Source organism: Tachyglossus aculeatus, chromosome 14, assembly GCF_015852505.1.
Source record: "Tachyglossus aculeatus isolate mTacAcu1 chromosome 14, mTacAcu1.pri, whole genome shotgun sequence".
Taxonomy (NCBI): Eukaryota; Metazoa; Chordata; class Mammalia; order Monotremata; family Tachyglossidae; genus Tachyglossus; species Tachyglossus aculeatus.
Window position 1 is genome coordinate 58,345,257 of NC_052079.1, and position 21,881 is coordinate 58,367,137.

General features: G+C 49.7%; 1 protein-coding gene across 1 annotated transcript; it reads right to left on the bottom strand.

Annotated features, from left to right (window-relative positions):
* Window positions 1-33: 33 nt before the first annotated feature.
* Window positions 34-20,956, bottom strand: NUP50 (nucleoporin 50). The gene is made up of 8 exons (XM_038756787.1): window positions 20,709-20,956; window positions 9,378-9,450; window positions 8,550-8,633; window positions 7,062-7,263; window positions 4,900-5,547; window positions 3,020-3,101; window positions 2,084-2,202; window positions 34-390 (listed from the first exon to the last, which is right to left on the bottom strand). The coding sequence occupies exons 2-8, from the start codon at window positions 9,444-9,446 to the stop codon at window positions 188-190; spliced, it is 1,407 nt and encodes a 468-aa protein (XP_038612715.1). The 5' UTR covers window positions 9,447-9,450; window positions 20,709-20,956; the 3' UTR covers window positions 34-187.
* Window positions 20,957-21,881: the final 925 nt, after the last annotated feature.

Genomic DNA, 21,881 nt, shown 5'->3' on the forward strand with positions numbered 1-21,881 from the left:
GAGGATACAGATTTTCTTGAGACTTTTTCCATGTTCAGTTAAAGCTTTTTATTGGCCAAAGTAACTTTGCCTCACAAAACCTTTGAGAAGATCGGTAAGTTCTCAGACTGTCAAGGTAGAAAGGTAAGAATAAAATGACTAAGGAACAAAGCAGCAAGTTGGCAAAAATTCTTCCTCGTGTCCACTTTCAGGCCTCCTTCTTCTCCAGTAAGATTTTGTGCAACTCGTCCGCGTCCTTGCTCGTTTTCACCCTGATCAGCATGGGGACAGGGACGGTCGCGTTCTTCTCGTTGATTGGAGGGTTGGGGACGCACACGATCAGAACATTGTTCTTTCCCGTTCTTGTGCAGGGCATCTTGGGGGGAATCAGGACGTTCAATAAGATGTTGCCTGGAGGGAAACAACAGGGACAAGCCCTTCAGTGGGCCCTGCTAGTATATCCGGTCCCGCGGCATTCCTGAGATTTGGGAAGCGGCGTGACCTAGTGGGATTAGTGGACCTAGGGACAACAGGGATCTCTCCCTCCTTTTTACAGATGAGGAAACAGAGGGCCAGGGAAGTTTAAGTGGTTTGCCCAAGGTCCCACAACAGGTGGAGCCCAGAGTAGAACACAAGCCCCCTGCTTCTTAAGCCCGTGCTCTTTCCAATGACTCACATTGCTTCTCACGCTCGGTTCTTTGGTTACATCGTTACTGGTTGTAGCAACCACGAAGGAAAAGGACCTGCTGCCTAGTATCTGTAATTTATTTTCTTGTCCTCTAGACTGTAAACTCGTTGTGGGCGAGTAACGTGTCTGCCAACCCTGTTGTCTTATACTCTTCCAAGCATTCAGTACAGCACTCTGCATCCACTAAGCACTTAATAAATTCCACTGATTGCTTGATCTGTAAATTGCTTCTTTCTAGGAACGTTATCAAACACAAGATGGATGGCCTGACAATCTTCTGTGTCTCAGACGATTTTGTGACAGGGACAAACGGAAAGTTGAAGATATTTGGCCTGGAAGAGGGATCTTCACCCCTGGCTGTGATACAGCACACTGATCATCAGTTAGTCTCCACTTGGGAATAAAGTCTCCAAGCTTGCCGATAAAACAATGGCATTTATTGAGTGCTCACTGTGTGCAAAGTACTGTACTAAGCACTTGGGAGAGCATAACACAGTTGGTAAATATTTTCCCTGCCGACAATGAGTTTACAGTCTTCACAAAACCCAAAAACATATGATTCAGAAAGACAGGAACCCCACTCCACCAAGAACAGCAGGTGAAACAGTATGTTCTAGTGGATAGAGTATGGGTCTGGAAGTAAGAAGGACCCAGGTTTGAATGCCGCCTCTACCACTGTCTGCTGTGTGACCCTGGGCAAGTCACGTCACTTCTCTGTGCCTCAGTTACCTCATCTGTAAAATAAGATTGTGAGCCCCATGTGGGACAGGGACCGTGTCCAACCTGATTGGCTTATCTACCCCAGCGCTTAGTACAGTGCCTGGCACATAAGTGCTTAACGAGTACTATAAAAAAAAGAGACTTCCGCTAGACTATAAGCTGCTTGAAGGCAGAGATTGTGTCTCCGCACTCTCCTGCAGCAACCTAAGTGCTCAGTACAGAGTAAGTGCTCAAGAAATGCTACCGCCTGCCCGCCTGTCTTCTCTGAATGGCCGATGTGACTAACAAAATGGCAGCTTGTGCACTTGAGCCAACCTCAGAGCAATATGAATATAAAAACTGCTGATCCCAAAGGAGGTGTTACCTTCCACAAGTAACAGATACAGTGTTCAGCAGTGGAGGCAGGGAACAAATCACCTCGAACCTAGGTCGTGGGAGAGGTCATGTCTCTGCCACTGCCAGCTACTCTCTGCCAACATCCTGTTTCCTGATAAGTTAGCCACCCCCACTTCACCTCAGTTTCAACGGGCACACATCTAAAGTCCAACCAGGCAGAGAAAGCAACCGTCGCTTCAGTCTCCTCCGTTTTCAGAAAGCTCAATAGCGTCTCCGAAGATAACCCCGGGGCAGGAAGCTGAGTTCAGAGCCGGGCCCGCCCCCCCGAGCTGGACGGCCCCCCCAGATCCAGATACCCACCTAGGTTGGTGTCCGCTCGCACCAGGAGCTGGGTCTTCTGTTTCCCCGCAGGTTTCAGGTGCAGGGTACCGACACCCTTCTCCTTATACTCGTTATCCTTCTTGTAGAATAGCTTACACCTATTAAAGAATAATAATTTTTAAATATAGTAAAAAAAGCTGGTGAGATTTTTCCTAGGTGGCTAAGGCAGGTTCTTGGTCTGGTGGGGCTTTTAAAGGACAGATGAGGGGACAGCCTAAGTGACAGAAAGCCAGCTGCATACAGGGCTCGATGATGGGCCCAACACAAGATACATACATGAGGAGGTAAGGAAGGGATGGAGAAAAAAAAAAAAATCATGAGCTTAATGAAGACAACCCAATGGTTTAACATGGGCTCCCGTAACAGAGCAGGTGAAATAGGTTTTGGATCCCCTGGCAGTGGCGGTGGGCCGACCAGCTCCTCGGCAATGCTAGTGTGGGGTCTTCAGGGTCCCGGCTCCCCGTTCTAAGAACAATCCCGAGCTCGGCAGAAGGTCAGGGGGCTGGAGCTGGAATGGTTTTTGTGGGGCCGCTGAAGTCAGGGGAGGGTCCTCTGGACCGGCTCCCCCATTCTCGGAGCCACTAGGATTCTCAGTGCCAGGGGAAAGCCTTTCTGAGGGAAAATGGGAACTTTCTTTTTTGTCACAGAAGCGACCAAGAAAGTGTCTCACACGTCTTGTTGCTGCCGTCGCACTGAGCCTCCTGTGATGGCATTAGACCGGAGCTTCCTGGAGCTCCGGTCCATGCCCTCGGCCACGGGGTGGACAACACCAACCCTCCGCCTTTCCTTTTCCACCTGTGGCCTTTTGGAGCTCCCAACACTACCCAAATCTGGGAGACCAGTGACGGCCCGGTTGGCGTACAGGGACTGGGTGTTCCCCAGAGGAAGCAACCCGGGGTGAGAGGGCTGACTCACTTCTTGGAGTAAAAGGCGTCTTCTTCCCTGACTTCATTAACGATCACTGTGGGCGGCTCCTCACTCTCCTCTTCGTCTCCACCTTTCAGAAACAAAACACACACACACACACACACACACATCTCCGATGAACCCCACACCGAACCGAGTCAACCCCTTTCCCGGGGCTCCTCGCCACCAGTCAAATACACCATCCCATAGTTCTGAACAAGCCCTCTGGATTTCCCTCACACTCAGGTCCAGAAACTTTAAAAAATACTCCTAGAAAACCAGGCAAATTTATCGAGCAGGATGCATCTTGCTCCTCTCTGAGCTCTGGAAACAAAAGGGAGGATGTTATCATACTTAAAAATAATTGTGGTATTTGTTAAATGTTTTCTATGTGTCAGGCACTGTTCTAACTGCTGAGGTGGACACAAGATAATCAGGTCCCACATGGAGCTTGCAGTGTAAGCAGGCGGGAGAACAGATACTGAATCTCCATTCTTCAGATGAGATAATTTAGGGCCGGAGAAGTGAAGTGGCTTGCCCAAGGTCACACAGAAGATTAGTGGCAGAGCCGGGATTAGAATTCTACAATTCAGGCAGAATTATAAATCCAAGCCTGAGAAAAGTTGAAAGAGAAAAAGTCCCTCCCATCCCCCTAGCTGAGAACTCCCTGCAAACACAATGACCAAGTGCCTCAGGCTCCTTGTTTCTGGTATGCCGCTGGGGCCCAATCGGCCTTGACCACGAAGAGAGTTTAGGAATTGTGGACAAAAACCCCAAAGAAAATGGCAAAGCCCGATTACGAGAGACATGCCCAGCTGGCAGTGGGAGGCCTTCTTAACTTTCAGAACATTGGGAAGGCTAGGCCGGTGACCACTGGACTCCTGAACCATGAGGAGCCTGAAACTGCTCCTCTAGCCATCGTGCCCTTTCTCCTCCCCACCTGGACTCTAGTTGTCCTCCCCTAGTCTGTCCCATTGCTCTGGAGTTTTTATAGCTAGCTCCATCTCATGTGACTGCTGCTCTCCCTTCCCCCTTCCTTCACTCTTAGGTTTGTAAGGGACTGTGTCTGTGTATTTTTTCCCTCCCTGTAATGCTTAGTACAGTCTTGGGCAAATCACTTCTCTGTCTTATCTGTGCCTCAGTTACCTCCTCTACAAAATGGGGATTAAGACTGTGAGTCCCATGTGGGACAGGGACTGGGTCCAACCCATTTAATACAGTGCCTGGCACATAGTGAAGTGCTTAATAATACCATAATTATTATTATTATTATTACAGGACTTGGCACACACTAGACACTTCACAAATACCATCGCAACTGCTGGAGCAGGCGGCCAATTCCAAGGATTTTCCCACAGCAGGGGAATTGCCAAGAAGCTTAGTCAGCAAGAGCTATGAGCACCACCAGCCATTCTGTCTCACTTAAGTCACCCAAACGATAAAGGCCCAAGTTCCAGGGGTGGCAACTCTTCCCCCTGCACAGGACTAACGGGTGATGGCAGATTATTGTTATTATTATGGTATTTGTTAAGTGCTTACTATGTGCCAATCACTGTTCTAAGCGCTGGGGTAGATACAAGGTAATCGGGTTGTCCCATGGGGGGGCCTCACAGTTTTAATCCCCATTTTACAGATGAGGTAACAGGCAAGAGAAGTTAAGTGGCTTGCCCAAGGTCTCACAGCAGACAAGTGGCACAGCCAGGTTTAGAACCCATGTCCTCTGACTCCCAAGCCTGGGTTCTTTCCACTAAGCCATGGCAGATCGCGCACTGTGCGGAGGAGTCAGAACTCCAACCTTCCAACCTGCGCTGGGCACTGCCCTTTGGCCTCGGCAGTCTCTTAGACTAAAGGAGCGCCCCAAAACGAGGCTCCGCGTCGTCCTCACTCACCTGCGCGGTCACTCCTGGCCCCCTCAGGCCTACTCTCCTGGGAGTTGGCGGAGAAGGGTGTGGAAGCCGGCTTCCCCTGGCCAGCGTCTTTGCCAAACAGGCCAGAGCCACCAGGGGAGAAGGAGAAGCTGGGCAGAGGACCAGAGCCCAGCGCGCCCAGGGCCGAACTGTCCACTTTCTTGCCAAAGTGGAAGGAGCCGGCAACGGGCTCCTCTTTCTTCTCAGCCCCGGTGTTGGCTGGGCCGTCGGCCTTGCTGCCGTGGAACAGGAAGGCAGAGCCCTGCTGCGGCCTGGCCGATCCGGGTGGCGGGAGCGGGCCCGAGGGTTTCCGGCTGCCCTCGCTCTCCGAGCCGCTGTCGCTGCTGCCTCCGGGCTGCTGCTCGATGCCCGCCAGGTACTTGGCGTAGTCCTTGAAGACCGGTGTCAGGTCGCACAGCGGGTTTGTGTTCACGTGTTTTACGATCCAGTCCCGGACGGAGCAGTTGAGTGCGGCCAGCTGTTTGTGGTACGCGCTGGCACCGCAGGCCCGGCCCGAGCCCCCCGATCCCCCTGCTGCCGCTGCCGACCCCTGACCATCACTGTTCGTTTTGGAGCCCGGGGTCTTCTTCTCCACTGGGGATGTGGCAGGGCCATTGGCCGGGCCTGAGCCTAGAGGTAATAAAGTGTTTGAGAAACCTCCTTGGACACAAACCACCTACGCTCTTTGGGCACTCCCTGCAGGAGAGAACACTGCAATAAAGTCGTTTTTTATTATTATTGGTATTTGTTAAAAGCTTACTATCTGCCAGGTACTGCGGTAGATACAAACTAATCAGATTGGACATAGTCCCTGTCCCACATGGGGCTCGCAGTTTCAGTCCCCATTTTACAGATGAGGTAACTGAGGCACAGAGAAGTGAAGTGATTTGCCCAAGGTGACACAGCAGACATGTGGCAGAGCAGGGATTAGAACCCAGGTCCTTTGGACTCCCAGGTCTGTGTTCTATCCACTAGGCTGTGCTGCTTCCCAAGGATACCAGTTGTCTACCTAGTTGGTAGATGCTTTCCCTGCAGTCCAGGAGCTTACACTGAGATGGTTATTGTACTTCCCCAAGTGCTCAGTACAGTGCTCTGAACTCAGAAAGACCTCAACCTCAATAAATACCACCGACTGATTGACTGAATTCTCACTCACCACCACGTTGGCTAGAGGTGATGCTGACTGACCTCGGGCTACCAGAAGTCCAGTACACCTGGCAATACGGAGGCCCAGTTCCATGACTTTGGGCAAGTCACTTCCCTTGTAGGTGCTTCAGTTTCCTCATCTGTAAAATAGGGATTAAGCACCTGTTTTCCCTCCCCCTTGGACTGAGAGGCCCATGCGGGACAGGGACTGTGCCCTAAGTCGTATCTATCCTGGTGCTTACTTAAGTGCTTGGCACAGAGTAAGGGCTTAACAAATATGGCCACAATCATGATTAATTATGGAGTGAAATGCTCATTAAGGTTCAAAGCCCCTCAAGGGAGCCGGTGAGATGGCTGAGATCTCCATCTGAGGCGATCTCCGGCCCCAAGAAAGTAGCTGAACAGTTGAAAAGTTCCCGACGGCCACTAATCGTGGGCCAGTTGCCCTCTTTTCTTTGCCCCAGCTGCTCAGAGTCTTCAGGAAAAAGGTCCCCAAGATGCTGTGAACAGGAATTTTAGCAACTGAACCCTTTTGCCAGTGCCCTCGTCAGGGGCTGAAGGAGAAGCAGGAGCATTCGAGGGGAGAGCTGCCAGCTGTTATCCTCTCCATGCCCCAGGCCTGGGTCTGGGCCAGGACTGACTCGCCTAGTGTTCAGTACACACTGCTGTTCAGTACACCACTTCCTCCTCCTCCTCCTGCCCCTCCTGCAGGACCTTCCTGAATGCTAGTCCATTTCGGCTCTGCCTCGGACTGCAAGAGCAGAAAGCTTGCCGGGTTTTTTTTTACTCAAGAAATAGTGATTTTCCTGGTTTTATGGTACCATGGATCAGGTTCTCCTCGCTCAACCCTACAGCCCCCGTCCGCTCGGGAAGTACCATGGGCAACCGGAGGACCTCAGCTGTCTTTGGCTAGTCCTGACAGAGGGCGTGAGGATGGTATCTGGTGGGGAGAGATGACTTTTAGGCTATAACAGGAACCTACCCTTGACAGGACTTACCAAATGATGAAGGCTTGGCTTCTGGAGCTGCCTTTAAATTGGAAAAGGTGGGGGTGCCTGAGAGGGTGGAGCCGCCACCACTGCCACCATTGGACAGTCCTTCCAAGGGCTTCCCTCCAGTGCCATTTCCAAAGCTGCCAAAACCTCCTCCTCCGGACGCGACCAAGCCTTTGAAGCCCTTGAATGCCCCTCCGCTCTCCGACTGAAACACAAACACACGCATCATCAAATTAATACACGGCTCTAAAGCACAGTACACATTCATTCATTCAGTCATTTTTATTGAGCGCTTACTGTGTGCAGAGCACTGTACTAAGTGTCAGTGGGCGATGATGATGATGATAATAGTAATAATGGTATTTGTTAATTGCTTACTACGTGCCAGCCACTGTTCTAAGAGCTGGGGTAGATACAGGGTAATCAGGTTGCCCCACGTGGGGCTCAGTCTTCATCCCCATTTTACAGATGAGGTAACTGAGGCACAGAAAAGTTAAGTGACTTTCCCAAAGTCACACAGCTGATAAGTGGCGGAGCTGGGATTAGAACCCGTGATCTCTGACTCCCAAGCCTGGGCTCCTTCCACTAAGCCACGCGGCTGACACCGCCTCCTGGCTGAGGGAGGGAAGATGGAAGGGTGGCCCGAGGCAACCAGACCCTGACCCGGAGAACCCCGACACTCTCGGTGGACCAGGAACCCCAAGACCAAAGCAGCATCAAATTAAAGCCTTCCATGGCACTGGAAGGAATTAATCTTAACTTTCACCACTGCATCAGCCCAACTCAAAGCTGCCTCCTTGCTCCTTAGATTTTAGCCAAATGTACTTGTTATCTTTGCTGTACCCTAACATGCTTCCAGAGGAGATGAAGCTGTCTTGAATTCAGACCCAAATTCAGCTTTTCTGAAGGGATTCCCCCTCCAACTCCTGCCTCCTCCTCTAAAACCGCGAGCAACCCCTTCCCACCAGAAGGCAGGCCTTGTCCGTAAAGCCCGGCCGACGCTGCTTGCACCCGGATTCCTAAAATGGTGGCGGGGCCCAGACACTCGGCTGCCTTGTCGGGGTCAGTAAGAATCTGCCATGCCCAGATCGCCCGCATGCCAGCGGAGAAGGAGCTGGTCTGCACACAAAGCAATGCGAGTGAGGGGGTGGCACATTCTGGCCACTGGCTACTCCTCCTCTACGAGCTAAGCAGGTGGGAGGACCCAATCTACCGGCCCAGGGCTGGCTGCTTGGATTGTCTTATGAGTCCTAACATCCCTTTTCTCCCGATTGTGCAGAAAGATACTCAGGACACCCTCGTCAGCCTCAACCCTGGAACTGAGAACGAGGAAGGGGGGCTGCTTTAGGGAAGGAATGAAGAGATTTTCAGGGTGAAGAGGGAGGGAAGCTCTGACCAAGAGCGGCCACAGACCTCTTCCGCTCCTGCCCGCTAAGGTGCCCTGAACCCAGCTCCCGCAGCCCCCCGAGACACCGAGTTCAAAGTACTCACTTCAAATCCAACGCTTCTGCGCTTTGCTTTTTTGATCGCTCGATTCTTCAAGACTTCTTCACTCGCTACTGAGAACGTTCCCACCTGAAAGAGTGCAAATGGAAAAAATCCATCACCTAGTCCTGAGAAGGGGAAAATGCCTACCTTTCAGAATTTGAAACTTCCCCAGGGGAATCACCCGACTGATGATGCATCCGAACCCACGGGGTCTCAGCTGAGGATCCGTGTCGTAATTTCCGAAGCTGCTGTGTGGCGGGGCAGGGGGAGGAAGGGAGAGAGCCGGCCTCACCGTCACCTCACCCTCCCGGCCACCGTCAACGCCAACGTCCCTGTTTCAAGCAGACACAGTCCGGTGGCCCCCGTGACTGACCTCACTTTCCGGCTCCCCTAGGACCCGGGCAGTTTCCTCTGGGGCCTCCCAGCCCCGGGTCGGCACCGCTACTCTGGCTCCATTGTTTCAGGATGGTTGGCCAGGGAGTGCCCGGACCCCTTCAATGGCTACTATCAGGCACCCCCTGGGAGGTGCCCAGGGGAAGGAACGCCACGCTGGCGCCCAACTATTCTAAACGGCGCTGAGCGCAGGGATTCCCCGCCCCACGAGCAGCGGGACACCTCCCGTGTAGCTCTCGAATCCCCTAGAAGCCGACACGGGCCCCCGGCCAAGCCCACCGGCCAACGAGCACCTATACACCCAGCTCCGCCAGGTTGGCTTTCTGGGCCTAAGGGGACCCGTGACCGCCTAGTTCCTCCCGGCAGAGTCTACAGGGCCATGGGTGCAGGAAAAGGGAAGGACGTCAGTTAGGCAAACCCCAGGGAGCCATTCTTTACCTCTTCTACTTCTTCCTCCTGGTCCCAATTTCGGTCTGTCAGCTCCTTCTCTGCATTTCTCTTGGCCATTTTTCTAAACCAAAAACAAAAAAAAAACCAGAAGTAATGAAGCCTATTTTCTGAACTGGGTACTTAATTTTTATGATTAATAACCTGAATCAGGAACTAGTATGAACAGTTCAATACTCCAGCTCAACCATGTTAGCACTCCAAATCATGATTCTTTAAAAAAAAATTCTCAGCCACTTACTGGTGGGGGGAAGAAAGAGAAGGACCATTCTCTATACTGTACGCTCTTCGTGGGCAGGGAATGGGTCTGCCAACTCTGTTTTACTGGACTCTCCTAAGCGCTTAGTACAGGGCTCTGTACACAGTAAGTGCTCAATAAATATCACTGCCTGAAATACCATTGATTGATTCACTAAGAGGTGGCACGGTTCCAAATTATGAGTTGATGACTGAGATGATCACAAACCAAGAAAACCTACTCATCAGCACAATTTTTTAATGCAAATACTGAAGCAATATATATCACTCAAAAATGTCAGTGCCCTCAGAACCATTCAAATACCACTCCTCATGACCCGAGAATCTAAGATAGGTTCCTTCCTGCATTGACCAGGAATCTTTTCATAACCAAAACCCACTGTCAAGACCATCTTCTCAGGCAGTCAAGACTGTCGTACAAATACAACATTGTAGGCGAGGAAAACTTAATCGATGTTAAAACGGGACACCAAGCGCTTCTTAAAGCTACTAACATGACAGGCAGAAGCCCTTGCTGGTTGAACTTGGGCCAGTGAAATACTTCCAGGTGCTTAAAGTCAGAGCCTGAAACACGCACCTCTGAACTGCAATAAACAAAATAGCCTTGACCAAACAGCATATTGGGCTGCATTTGCTCAAACGATTAGAAGGAACATGCTTCGAGGTAAAAGATGTGGCTGTATAAACCTTCGAGGCTGGGTTTTGCAGTCAAATAAATACCCCTATAGGAGAGGTGATTCCTAACACAAGTCTGTCCTGTAATCCAAGGAACCACCTGGGCTAATAACTGGTTTTCTTTTCTAACCATGATTGGGCTAGATTCACTGGTTAGTGAGCTAGATTCAAACTTGGTTATGGTTTCTGCACAACCAATGCTCATTACAGATTAGAGAGCAAAACAAAACACCTTACATGGACATTCACCCTTAAATCTTCAGGCAATGAAGAGAACATCGCAAGTTGAGAATTTTTTTTTAATAATTCGTTAAGTGCTTACTACATGCCACGCACTGTACTAAATGCGGGGATAGATACGAGCTAAACAGGTTGAACAGAGTCCATGTCCCATGAGGGTCTCACATCTTAATCCCCATTTTATATATGAGGGAACTATGGCAAAGAAGGTAAGTGACTTGCCCTTGGTCACATAGCAGGCGTGTGGCGGAGCCTGAATTAGAACCCAGATCCTTGGACTCCCAGGCCTGTGCTCTTTCCACTCTGCCATTCTGCTTCTCTATTCTTCCAAGCTACAGAACAGGAGACTGGTGGCCCAGAGCTCTGCACAGAGTGAGCGCTCAACAAATATCACTGAAAGACTGAACCTTCCAGCAGTGCCCTTTGGTGGTAAAATGGTGTTTGCTGCAGGAATAAGTGAAAGAGCAAAGTCGGAAAGGGGAATGGCAGTGTGATCCGGGTTCAGTCCAGGATCAGCCAGGTCCTCTTCCCAATTTTGCCGGCCCCCTGGGATCACAGCCCAGAGAAGTAGCATGGTCTAATGGACAGAGCCAGAACCTGGGAGTCAGAAGACCTGGGTTCTAATCTTCCACCACTGGTCTGCTGTGTGCACTTGGGCAAGTCACTTCACTTCTCTGGGTCTTAGTTCCCTCTTCTATAAAATGGGTATTAGAGCCATGAGCCCCACGTAGGACAATGTGTCCAACCCAATCACTTTGTATCTGCCCCAGTGCTTAGTATAGTGCCTGACACATAGTACGTGCTTAAAATACCAAAAAACCCCCCAACAAAAATGTCTCAGACCTCAGCAGCAGTGGACATCACCGTCCGGTCAGCCAGAGGTACGTTCAACAGCCAAAGCAATTCCATCAAGGTTGGGAGGGTCTTTCTCACTTTGCTGTGAGAACCAAGGGAAAACCAAAGCCCAAAAAACCCAAACCAGACCAACCCAGTCGTCTTCTTCCCAAAGGGCCACAGCAGAGCCCCACCTAGCAGGAGCATCGAAGCAGGATCCCCTGCACACGAGAGGGAAGGCCCTTTAGGGACGGTGTCCCATTCGGACAAGGTGGGAAACCGATGTGGTGCTCACGGAGCATGAAGGCATTCATTCATTCATTCAAAATCATATTTATTGAGCATTTACTGTATGCAGAACACTGTACTAAGCGCTTGGCATGCTCCTCTCCCTTCCTCCTGCCCCAAGCAGGAGACCCAGGGCCACCAGGCTCCCCAGAAGCCCCTTTTTGGGGTCAGTCCACAGAAGGACCCAAAGACTGGCTTGCCCCCAGTTTATCCAAGATTGCTGAGGAAGCTCTGCAAGCTGCCGGACAAGCCATGAGGGACTCAACCCTGGTTGCAGGTAGTCAGAGACCAGGAAAAATCACAAATGGGATTTTAGGCTATAAGCACATAGAGGACTTCCCTCTCCTCCACCACGTGGGCCTGGGGCCAGGAGAGTCCCACTTGCCTGGAAGCGCTGCCCCCTCCCCCTTTCCCAGGAGGTCCATGGGCACTCAGATAGAAACTCCTTCCCGTCAGCCCTAAAGCAGTCAATCATCTTGTCCCCTCCCACCTTACCTCTCTGGTCTCCTACCACAACCCAGCCGCACACTTTGCTCCTTTAACGCCAACCTACTCACTGAACCTCAAAATCGACCTCTTGCCCAAGTCCTCCCCCAGCCTGGAATTCCCTCCCAATTTATATCCGACAGACCATCACTCTCCCCATCTTCAAAGCATTATTAAAATCACATCTCATCCAAGACCCATTCCCCATTTAAAGCAGTGTGGCTCAGTGGAAAGAGCCCGGGCTCTGGAGTCAGAGGTCATGGGTTCAAATCCCAGCTCCACCAAATGTCAGCTGTGTGACTTTGGGCAAGTCACTTAACTTCTCTGGGCCTCAGTTACCTCATCTGTAAAATGGGGATTAAGACTGTGAGCCCCATTTGGGACAACCTGATCACCTTGTAACCTTCCCAGCGCTTAGAACAGTGCTTTGCACATAGTGAGCGCTTAATAAATGCCATCATTATTATTAATAAAACCCTCATTTCTCTTACTCTCTCTCCCTTCTGCATGACCCTCACACTAGGATTTGCATTTTTTATTCACCCCACCATCAGCCCCACAAGACTTATGCCCATATCCATCATTTAGCTTAATGTCTGTGTCCCCCCTCTAGGCTGTAGGCACCTTGTGGGCAGGGAAGGTGTCCACCAACTCTGTGGTTTGGTGCTTTCCCAAGAGCTTAGTGCAGTGCTCTGCTTACAGAAAACACTCGATAAAGACCACGGATTGATTGAGAGACCTGACCCTGCTGCTGCTCTCTTACTGCCTAGTTCTGGGTCTCTGTTCCCCTGGGGGGGCGGTCAAAAGAGACAGAACAGAGAGAGGACTTGCTGCCTAATCCCGACAGAAGAAACAATTTTCCAAGCAACTCAAATTGGCAAAGGTGAAGCTGATAGCCTCTAGGCCGATTCATTAAAGAAGGCAGCAGATGGCCCAGTAGCTAGACTCGAAATGGGAAAAATCCAATTCCAGCCCTGACCACCATGCTAACTGTCAGAGCTCATTTGGGCACAGCACCATTTTTTTGCTAAAGGGGTTCCTCTTCCCGGAAAAGGAAAAAGACCCTGCTTAAAGGCTTTGTCATAAAGAAGACTGAAGGTACGACCAATAAAGGAGGCCTCTGGAAGAGCCATTTGACATTAAAAAGCGCTCTCTGAACTGTGCTTAATTTATTTGAGGCAAGGGGATAAAAAGCCAAACTCAAAGAGAAGCTGTGTGGTCTAGTGGATAGAGTCTGGGCCTGAGTGTCAGAAGGACCTGGGTTCTAATTCTGGCTCTGCCACTTGTCTACTTGTGACCTTGGGCAAGTCACTTCACTTCTCTGGGCCTCAGGTCCTTCATCTGTAAATGGGGATTCAATATCTGATCTCCCTCCTATGTAGACTGTGAGCCCGATAGGGGACCTGATGATCCTCTATCTAGCCCAAACACATCGTACGGTGCTTGATACACAGTAAGTACTTAAATACCACAATTATTATTATTTGTCTCTGGGCCTCAGTTCCTTCATCTGCAAAATGGGTATTAAGACTGGGAGCCTCATATGGGACAAGGACTGTGTCCAACCTGATTAGCTCGTATCTACCCCAGCACTTATTTATTCATTCATTCAATTGTATTTATTGAGCACTTACTGTGTGCAGAGCACTATACTAAGCGCTTGGGAGTATAGTGCCTGGCATATAAGCGTTTACCAAATATCATTTTTTAAAAAATGGTCAGCAAGAAGGCTGATAGAGTTAAGTCCGGACAGCACAAGTGGAGCACGTAAACAAGTTTCATTCGGCACCTCAGGTCAGTCCTGAACCAACTTGACACCTGTCCACATGTTTTGTTTTGTTGCTTGTCTCCCCCTTCTAGACTGTGAGCCCGTTGTTGGGTACGGACCGTCTCTATATGTTGCCAACTTGTACTTCCCAAGCACTTAGTACACTGCTCTGCAAATAGTAAGCCCTCAATAAATACAATTGAATGAATGAATGAATGAAGTCGATTACCAGTGATTTGGGAACTAATCAATCAGGCCTTTAGGCTGCTACCCTGCTCACTGACACCTTCATTGGGAGGGGTCGGAACATTCTGTTCCCTTGTTAAGCAGCCTTGAATAAAAAAATACATCTGAAGCTTGAAAGGACCTGTGGATTTAGTTTATCCATGTTTTCACTCTTCTGAGACTCAACACACCCGATGTTAACTTAAAAAAATAAAATAAATGAAAACCAAAGCTACCCCTTCATGTCCTTAAACACAGTGGCAGGGAAAGGCAGAAAGATTGTCTTATCGGTTATGTGATGTTTTTACTAAGGCAGTAGTTACACAAGGCAAAGAGCATAATACAAGCACTCTGGCGACACTATCGAAAAGGGCTTACAAAAACACCCCCAGGCCCACCTCAATTATCTACCATATTAACAAACTGAAGCAACAAGCTTATTAAGGGGTTTAGAATCCTCTGATGGAATTTCTGTAGCCAGTGAAAAATGCTCCGAACGCTGAGCATAAGAAGGGGATTTCTAAACAGGCTAAAACAGGTCATTTCCTCCAGGAGCACATATCTCTAGGGCTAAATGAGGTAGTCATATGGGAGGAAGGAGAGGAGGAGACAAACGATTGGAAGTCAAACCACTGGGTCTCCAGTCTTTACTGCTAAATATAGACCCTGGGAAGGTCCATCAATTAGTGATATTAAATATTAAACTCTTACTGTGTGCAAAGAACTATTCTAAGCACTTGGGAAAAGACAGTATAATAGAGTCGGCAGATGTTATCTCTGTCCACAAGGAGCTTAGGATCAGCCCTATCTACGGGATGCAATGGCAGATCCTGAATCCTTGGTACAGTTCAGCAGAAGGCTCATGTTCCCCGCCCTCAAGGGGTTTGTGATTCCATGAAAGAGCAGGCAGGGATAACCAACAGGAAGCAGCAAACTAGGCCTTGCGATTCTCCCAATTTCCAAGTGTGTAAATGGAGAAGCTTCCCACTAGGAACCACTGACAGGTGGTGAGTGTAGACGAGTTGGTGGGTGAAGCAACTTCAGGGGAGGGTGCTAATAAATCATTCCCGGCTTGTGGGGGTGAGGGAGGGGACAAGGTTGGTACAAGACGCTTTGGGGAGGTCCCACAAGCAAGTAGTTTGGAGAAACAGCCTGGCTTGGTGGAAGGAACACGGGCCTGGGAGTTGGAGAACCTGAGTTCTAATCTCGCCTCCGCCACTTATCTGCTGTGGGTCCGAACTGTTGCCGAATTGTACTTTCCAAGCACTTAGTACAATGATCTGCATACAGTAAGCGCTCAATAAATACGATTGAATGAATGAAGGGCCCATGTCGGGTGGGACCTGGGATCCAACTAAATCAGTCATTGGCATTTCTTGGGAGCTGAATCAGGCACTTGGGAGAAAACCGTAGGGCTGCTGGAGGTACTAACGGGCTACCAATCTAGTGGGGGAGGCAGACATAAAAATAAATTCTCCCTCTCTAGCCTGTAAACTTGTTGTGGGCAGAGAACACTCTCCCAAATGCTCAGTACAGTGGTCTGCACACAGTAAGCACTCAAGAACAGCATGGTCTAGTGGAAAGAGCCCGGGCCTGGGAGACAAAAGGACCTGGGTTCTAATCCTAGCTCTGCCCCTTGTCTGTGCTCTGCTATGTGGCCTTCGACAAGTCACTTCATTTCTCTGTGCCTCAGATCCCTCATCTGTAAACTGGAGATTAGGTCTATTCGCCCCATGTAGGACAGGGCCTGTGTTCAGCCTGACTAGCATGTATCACTCTAGCAGTCAGTACAGTGCCTGCCACACAGTAAGTGCTTAAACACCTTTTTTTAAAAAAGCACTTAGTAATAATAATAATAATAATAATAATAATAATAATAATAATGCTATTTATTAAGCGCTTATTATGTGCCAGGCACTGTTCTAAGTGCTGGGGTGGGTACAAGCAAACCAGACTGGACACAGTCCCTGTCCCACGTGGGGGCTCACAGTATCAATCCCCATTTTACAGATGAGGTAACTGAGGCAGAGAAGTGAACTGACTTGCCCAAGACTACGCAGCAGACAAGTGGCAGAGCTGGGACTAGAACCCATAATCTCCTGACTCATGCCCGTGCTGTCCATTCTGCCATGCTGCTTCGATGAATACCACTGATTGACTATAGGTAGAGGAAGTGTCCAAGTACACGTCAAAGCCTTATTGAAGGCACATCTCCTCCAGGAAGCCTTCCCTGGCTGGGCCCTACTCTCCTCTCACTCCCTTCCGCGCCGCTGAATGAATGAATTCTTTCATCCTCTGGCTCTTCCCCACGGAACATATGTAGATCTCTGAAGTTCTTTCATTTGTATAACCTTCTTGTCAATGCTTAACAGCATTATTAGTATTACTTATTCATTTAGAGCTTTTTAAAACAAGGTATCTAAGCCTCCTCCTCTACACTGTGAGCTCGTTGAGGGCAGGGAATGCGTTTGATGTTATAGTGTCCTCTCCCAAGCGTTTAGAACAGTGCTTTGCACCCAGTAGACTCTCGATTAATGCGATTAATAATGAATCATGCAGGTCCGTGCTGGGGGGGGTGAGCGCCTCAAGTAGAGAAGCAGCGTGGCTCAGTGGAAAGAGCCCGGGCTTGGGGGCCAGAGGTCACGGGTTCTAATCCTGACTCCGCCACTTGTCAGCTGTGGGACTTCGGGCGAGTCACAACTTCTCTGGGCCTCAGTTCCCTCATCTGTACAATGGGGACAAAGACTGTGAGCCCCACGTGGGACAACCCGATCACCTTGTATCCCCCCCCAGCGCTTAGAACAGTGCTTTCGTTCATTCAATCGTATGTATTGAGCGCTTACTGTGTGCAGAGCACTGTACTGAGTGCTTGGAAAGTACAAGTTGGCAACATATAGAGACGGTCCCTACCCAACAGTGGGCTCACAGTCTAGAAGGGGGAGACAGACAACAAAACAAGACATATTAACAAAATAAAATAAATAGAATAAATATGTACAAATAGAGTAATAATTACATGCAAACATATATACAGGTGGTGTGGGGAGGGGAAAGAGGTAAGGCCAGGGGGAGGGGGAGAGGAAGAAGAAGGCTCAGTCTGGAAAGGCCTCCTGGAGGAGGTGAGCTCTGCACACAGTAAGCGCTTATTCATTCATTCATTCATTCAATCGTATTTATTGAGCCCTTACTGTGTCAGAGCACTGTACTAAGCGCTTGGGAAGTACAAGTTGGCAACATATAGAGACGGTCCCTACCCAACAGCGGGCTCACAGTTTGGAAGGGGGAGACAGACAACAAAACAAGACATATTAACAAAATAAAATAAATAGAATAAATATGTACAAATAAAAAAAATAAATAAACAGAGTAATAAATACGTACAAATATACATACAGATATACAGGTGCTGTGGGGAGGGGAAGAAGGTAAGGCCGGGGGGATGGGGAAGGGGAGGAGAGGGAGAGCCATCAAATGAAATGACGACAAACTAGAAATAAATAGTAGTACAATTCACAGAAAAATATCAACTGCGTTTATCAATAAATTTTTCACTCGTGATTCTTATCCCGGGGCTGGGTCCCCATCATACTTATCAAATGCCATTATTATTATAATTATTATTTATTCATTCATTCATTCAATCGCATTCAATCTCCCCCTTCTCCATCCCCCCGCCTTACCTCCTTCCCCTCCCCACAGCACCTGTCTAACTGCTTGTACATATTTATTACTCCATTTATTCTATTTGTACATATTTATTCTATTTGTTTTATTTTGTTAATATGTTTTGTTTGGTTGTCTACCACAACTAGACTGTGAGCCCGCTGTTGGGTAGGGACCGTCTCTAGATGTTGCCAACCTGTACTTCCCAAGCGCTTAGTCCAGTGCTCTGCACACAGTAAGCGCTCAATAAATACGATTGAATGAATGAATTTATTGAGCACTTACTGTGTGTAGAGCACTGGACTAAGCGCTTGGGAAGGACAAGTCGGCACCATAGAGAGACGGTCCCTACCCAACAGGCCCTACTGAGAGCTTCAAGGCCCTACTGAGAGCTCACCTCCTCCAGGAGGCCTTCCCAGACTGAGCCCCTTCCTTCCTTTCCCCCTCATCCCCCTCTCCATCCCCCCATCTTACCTCCTTCCCTTCCCCATGGCACCTGTATATATGTTTGTACATAATTATTACTCTACTTATTTATTTATTTTACTTGTACCTATATATTCTATTTATTTTATTTCGTTAGTATGTTTGGTTTTGTTCTCTGTGTCCCCCTTCTAGACTGTAAGCCCACTGTTGGGTAGGGACCGTCTCTATATGTTGCCAGCTTGTACTTCCCAAGCGCTTAGTACAGTGCTCTGCACACAGTAAGCGCTCAATAAATACGATTGATTGACTGTATATATGTATATATGTTTGTACATATTTATTACTCTATTTATTTATTTTACTTGTACATATCTATTCTATTTATTTTATTTGGTTAGTATGTTTGGTTTTGTTCTCTGTCTCCCCCTTCCAGACTGTGAGCCCGCTGTTGGGTAGGGACTGTCTCTATATGTTGCCAGCTTGTACTTCCCAAGTGCTTAGTACAGTGCTCTGCACACAGTAAGCACTCAATAAATACGATTGATTGACTGTATATATGTATATATGTTTGTACATATTTATTACTCTATTTATTTATTTTACTTGTACATATCTATTCTATTTATTTTATTTGGTTAGTATGTCTGGTTTTGTTCTCTGTCTCCCCCTTCCAGACTGTGAGCCCGCTGTTGGGTAGGGACTGTCTCTATATGTTGCCAGCTTGTACTTCCCAAGCGCTTAGTACAGTGCTCTGCACACAGTAAGCGCTCAATAAATACGACTGATTGATTGATTGCTGGGTAGGGATTGTCTCTATACGTTGCCAGCTTGTATTTCCCAGGCGCTTAGTACAGTGCTCTGCACACAGTAAGCGCTCGATACATACGACTGATTGATTGTTGGGTAGGGACTGTCTCTATACGTTGCCAGCTTGTACTTCCCAGGCGCTTAGTACAGTGCTCTGCACACAGTAAGCACTCAATACATACGATTGATTGATTGTTGGGTAGGGACTGTCTCTATACGTTGCCAGCTTGTACTTCCCAAGCGCTTTGTACAGTGCTCTGCACACAGTAAGCGCTCAATACATACGATTGATTGATGGATTGTTGGGTAGAGACTGTCTCTATACGTTGCCAGCTTGTACTTCCCAAGCGCTTTGTACAGTGCTCTGCACACAGTAAGCGCTCAATACATACGACTGATTGATGGATTGTTGGGTAGGGCCTGTCTCTATACGTTGCCAGCTTGTACTTCCCAAGCGCTTTGTACAGTGCTCTGCACACAGTAAGCGCTCAATACATACGATTGATTGATTGATGGATTGTTGGGTAGGGCCTGTCTCTATACGTTGCCAGCTTGTACTTCCCAGGCGCTTAGTACAGTGCTCTGCACACAGTAAGCACTCAATACATACGATTGATTGATTGTTGGGTAGGGATTGCCTCTATATGCTGCCAATTCGTACTTCCCAAGCGCCTAGTACAGTGCTCTGCACACAGTAAGCGCTCGATAAATACGATTGATTGATTGATTCGGGGGGCCAGAGCCACGTGGCCGGTCGGCGGGGAGAGGAGAGGTGAGGCAAGGAAGGCTTCGTGGAGGAGCGGTGGATTCTGGGGGGGATGTTGGGTAGGGACCGTCTCTCCATGCGGCCGACGTGGACTTCCCAAGCGCTTAGTACAGTGCTCTACACACAGTAAGCGCTCAATAAATCACCAATCGCCTTTATTGAGCGCTTACTATGTGCAGAGCATCATCATGCAGAGAAGCAGCGTGGCTCAAGAGAAGCAGCGTGGCTCAGAGAAGCAGCGTGGCTCAGTGGAAAGAGCACGGGCTTTGGAGTCAGAGGTCATGGGTTCGAATCCCACCTCCGCCAATTTCAGCTGTGTGACTCTGGGCAAGTCACTTCACTTCTCTGTGCCTCAGTTCCCTCATCTGTAAAAACGGGGATGAAGACTGTGAGCCCCCTGTGGGACAACCTGATCACCTTGTAACCTCCCCAGCGCTTAGAACAGTGCTTTGCACATAGTAAGCGCTTAATAAATGCCATTATTATTATTATATCATCATCAATCGTATTTATTGAGCGCTTACTACGTGCAGAGCACTGTACTAAGCGCTTGGGAAGTACAAACTGGCAACATCTAGAGACAGTCCCTACCCAACAGTGGGCTCACAGTCTAGAAGGGGGGGGGGGGAGCACTGTACTAAGCGCTTAAATTTTACATCAGCCTTCCAAGTTGACTTGTTCCAAGCCCTCTTGCGAATTTACCATTTATTTCAATTATCATACCGGACGGGCGATTTGAACCCGGGTCTCCGGCCTTTCAAGGCTGTTACTTTCCCTCTGAGCCACGGCAGTTCTCACAGTCATAAAGACGATTGATTGGGAGGGGGAGGCCCGGCCTTTCTCCTCTCCTCATGGAGCCCGCCCCGCGTCCCCCGTCCCCGACTACCTGCACGTCGTCTGAGGCGACCGGTCCCCGCCGGCTGAGGCGACGAGTCCGTGGAAACGGCGCTGCCGGTCGCTTCCGGTGCGGGGGGGGGGGAGGGGCCGGGGGCGGGGCGTTGGAATGAGCCCCCCCCCGGGGGCCCCTTCTCGCTCGCCTTCCCGCCCTCAGGCCTCACAAGAAGCCGGGAAAGCGGCGGGGCTCCCCACCGCCATCTTGCAGGGCGGCCGCTCCCCCTCTTCGCTTCGACCGGGGAGCGGGAGGGAAAGGGGGAACACCAGAAGGGAGGGCGGTGCCCGCCTTCTGCGCAGGCGCCGCCGGGGCCCCGACGCCTTTCCCCTCTCGCGCGGGCTTTTCCCCCCCTCCCCCCCGCCCCACGAGGCGCACGCGCCGGGCCGGGGACTGCGCACGCGCGACGCGGGCGGGCGGGAGCCGAGGGGGACCCGCGCGCGCGCGCGCGCGCGCCGGCCGTTGGAGAGGCCGGGTCGCGTGACCCCGGGGCGCGTCTGCTATTGGTCCAGCGGGGAGGGGGCGGGGCCCTGCATTTTACAACCCGCCCGGGATCCCGAAAAACGCTGAGGAAGAAGGCGGTCTCCGAGGGGGGCTTTGCTCATTCATTCACTCATTCATTCATTCATTCATTCACTCATTCACTCATTCATTCATTCCTATTTATTGAGCGCTTACTGTGTGCCCGCCCAGTTCTACGCTGAGGAGGAAGGCGTCATCCATTCATATTTATTGAGCGCTTACTGTGTGCCCAGTTCTACGCTGAGGAAGAAGGCGATCTCCAAGAGGGGCTTAGCTCATTCATTCATTCAGTCAGTCAATCAGTCAATCAATCAATCGTATTTATTGAGCGCTTACTGTGTGCCCAGTTCTATGCTGAGGAAGAAGGCGATCTCCAAGAGGGGCTTAGCTCATTCATTCATTCAGTCAGTCAATCAGTCAATCAATCAATCGTATTTATTGAGCGCTTACTGTGTGCCCAGTTCTACGCTGAGGAAGAAGGCGATCTCCAAGAGGGGCTTAGCTCATTCATTCATTCCTATTTATTGAGCACTTACTGTGTGCCCGCCCAGTTCTATGCTGAGGAAGAAGGTGTCATTCATTCATATTTATTGAGCGCTTACTGTGTGCCCAGTTCTACGCCGAGGAAGAAGGCGATCTCCAAGAGGG

Coding starts and splice junctions, on each gene's coding strand:
- NUP50 (XM_038756787.1), bottom strand. CDS start 9,446: ATGGCCAAGAGAAATGCAGAGAAGGAGCTGACAGACCGAAATTGGGAC. Junction 8,634..9,377: donor AGGAGGAAGAAGTAGAAGAG/GTAAAGAATGGC, acceptor GCACTCTTTCAG/GTGGGAACGTTCTCAGTAGC. Junction 3,102..4,899: donor GGCCAGGAGTGACCGCGCAG/GTGAGTGAGGAC, acceptor TGTTTCTGAAAG/GTGGAGACGAAGAGGAGAGT.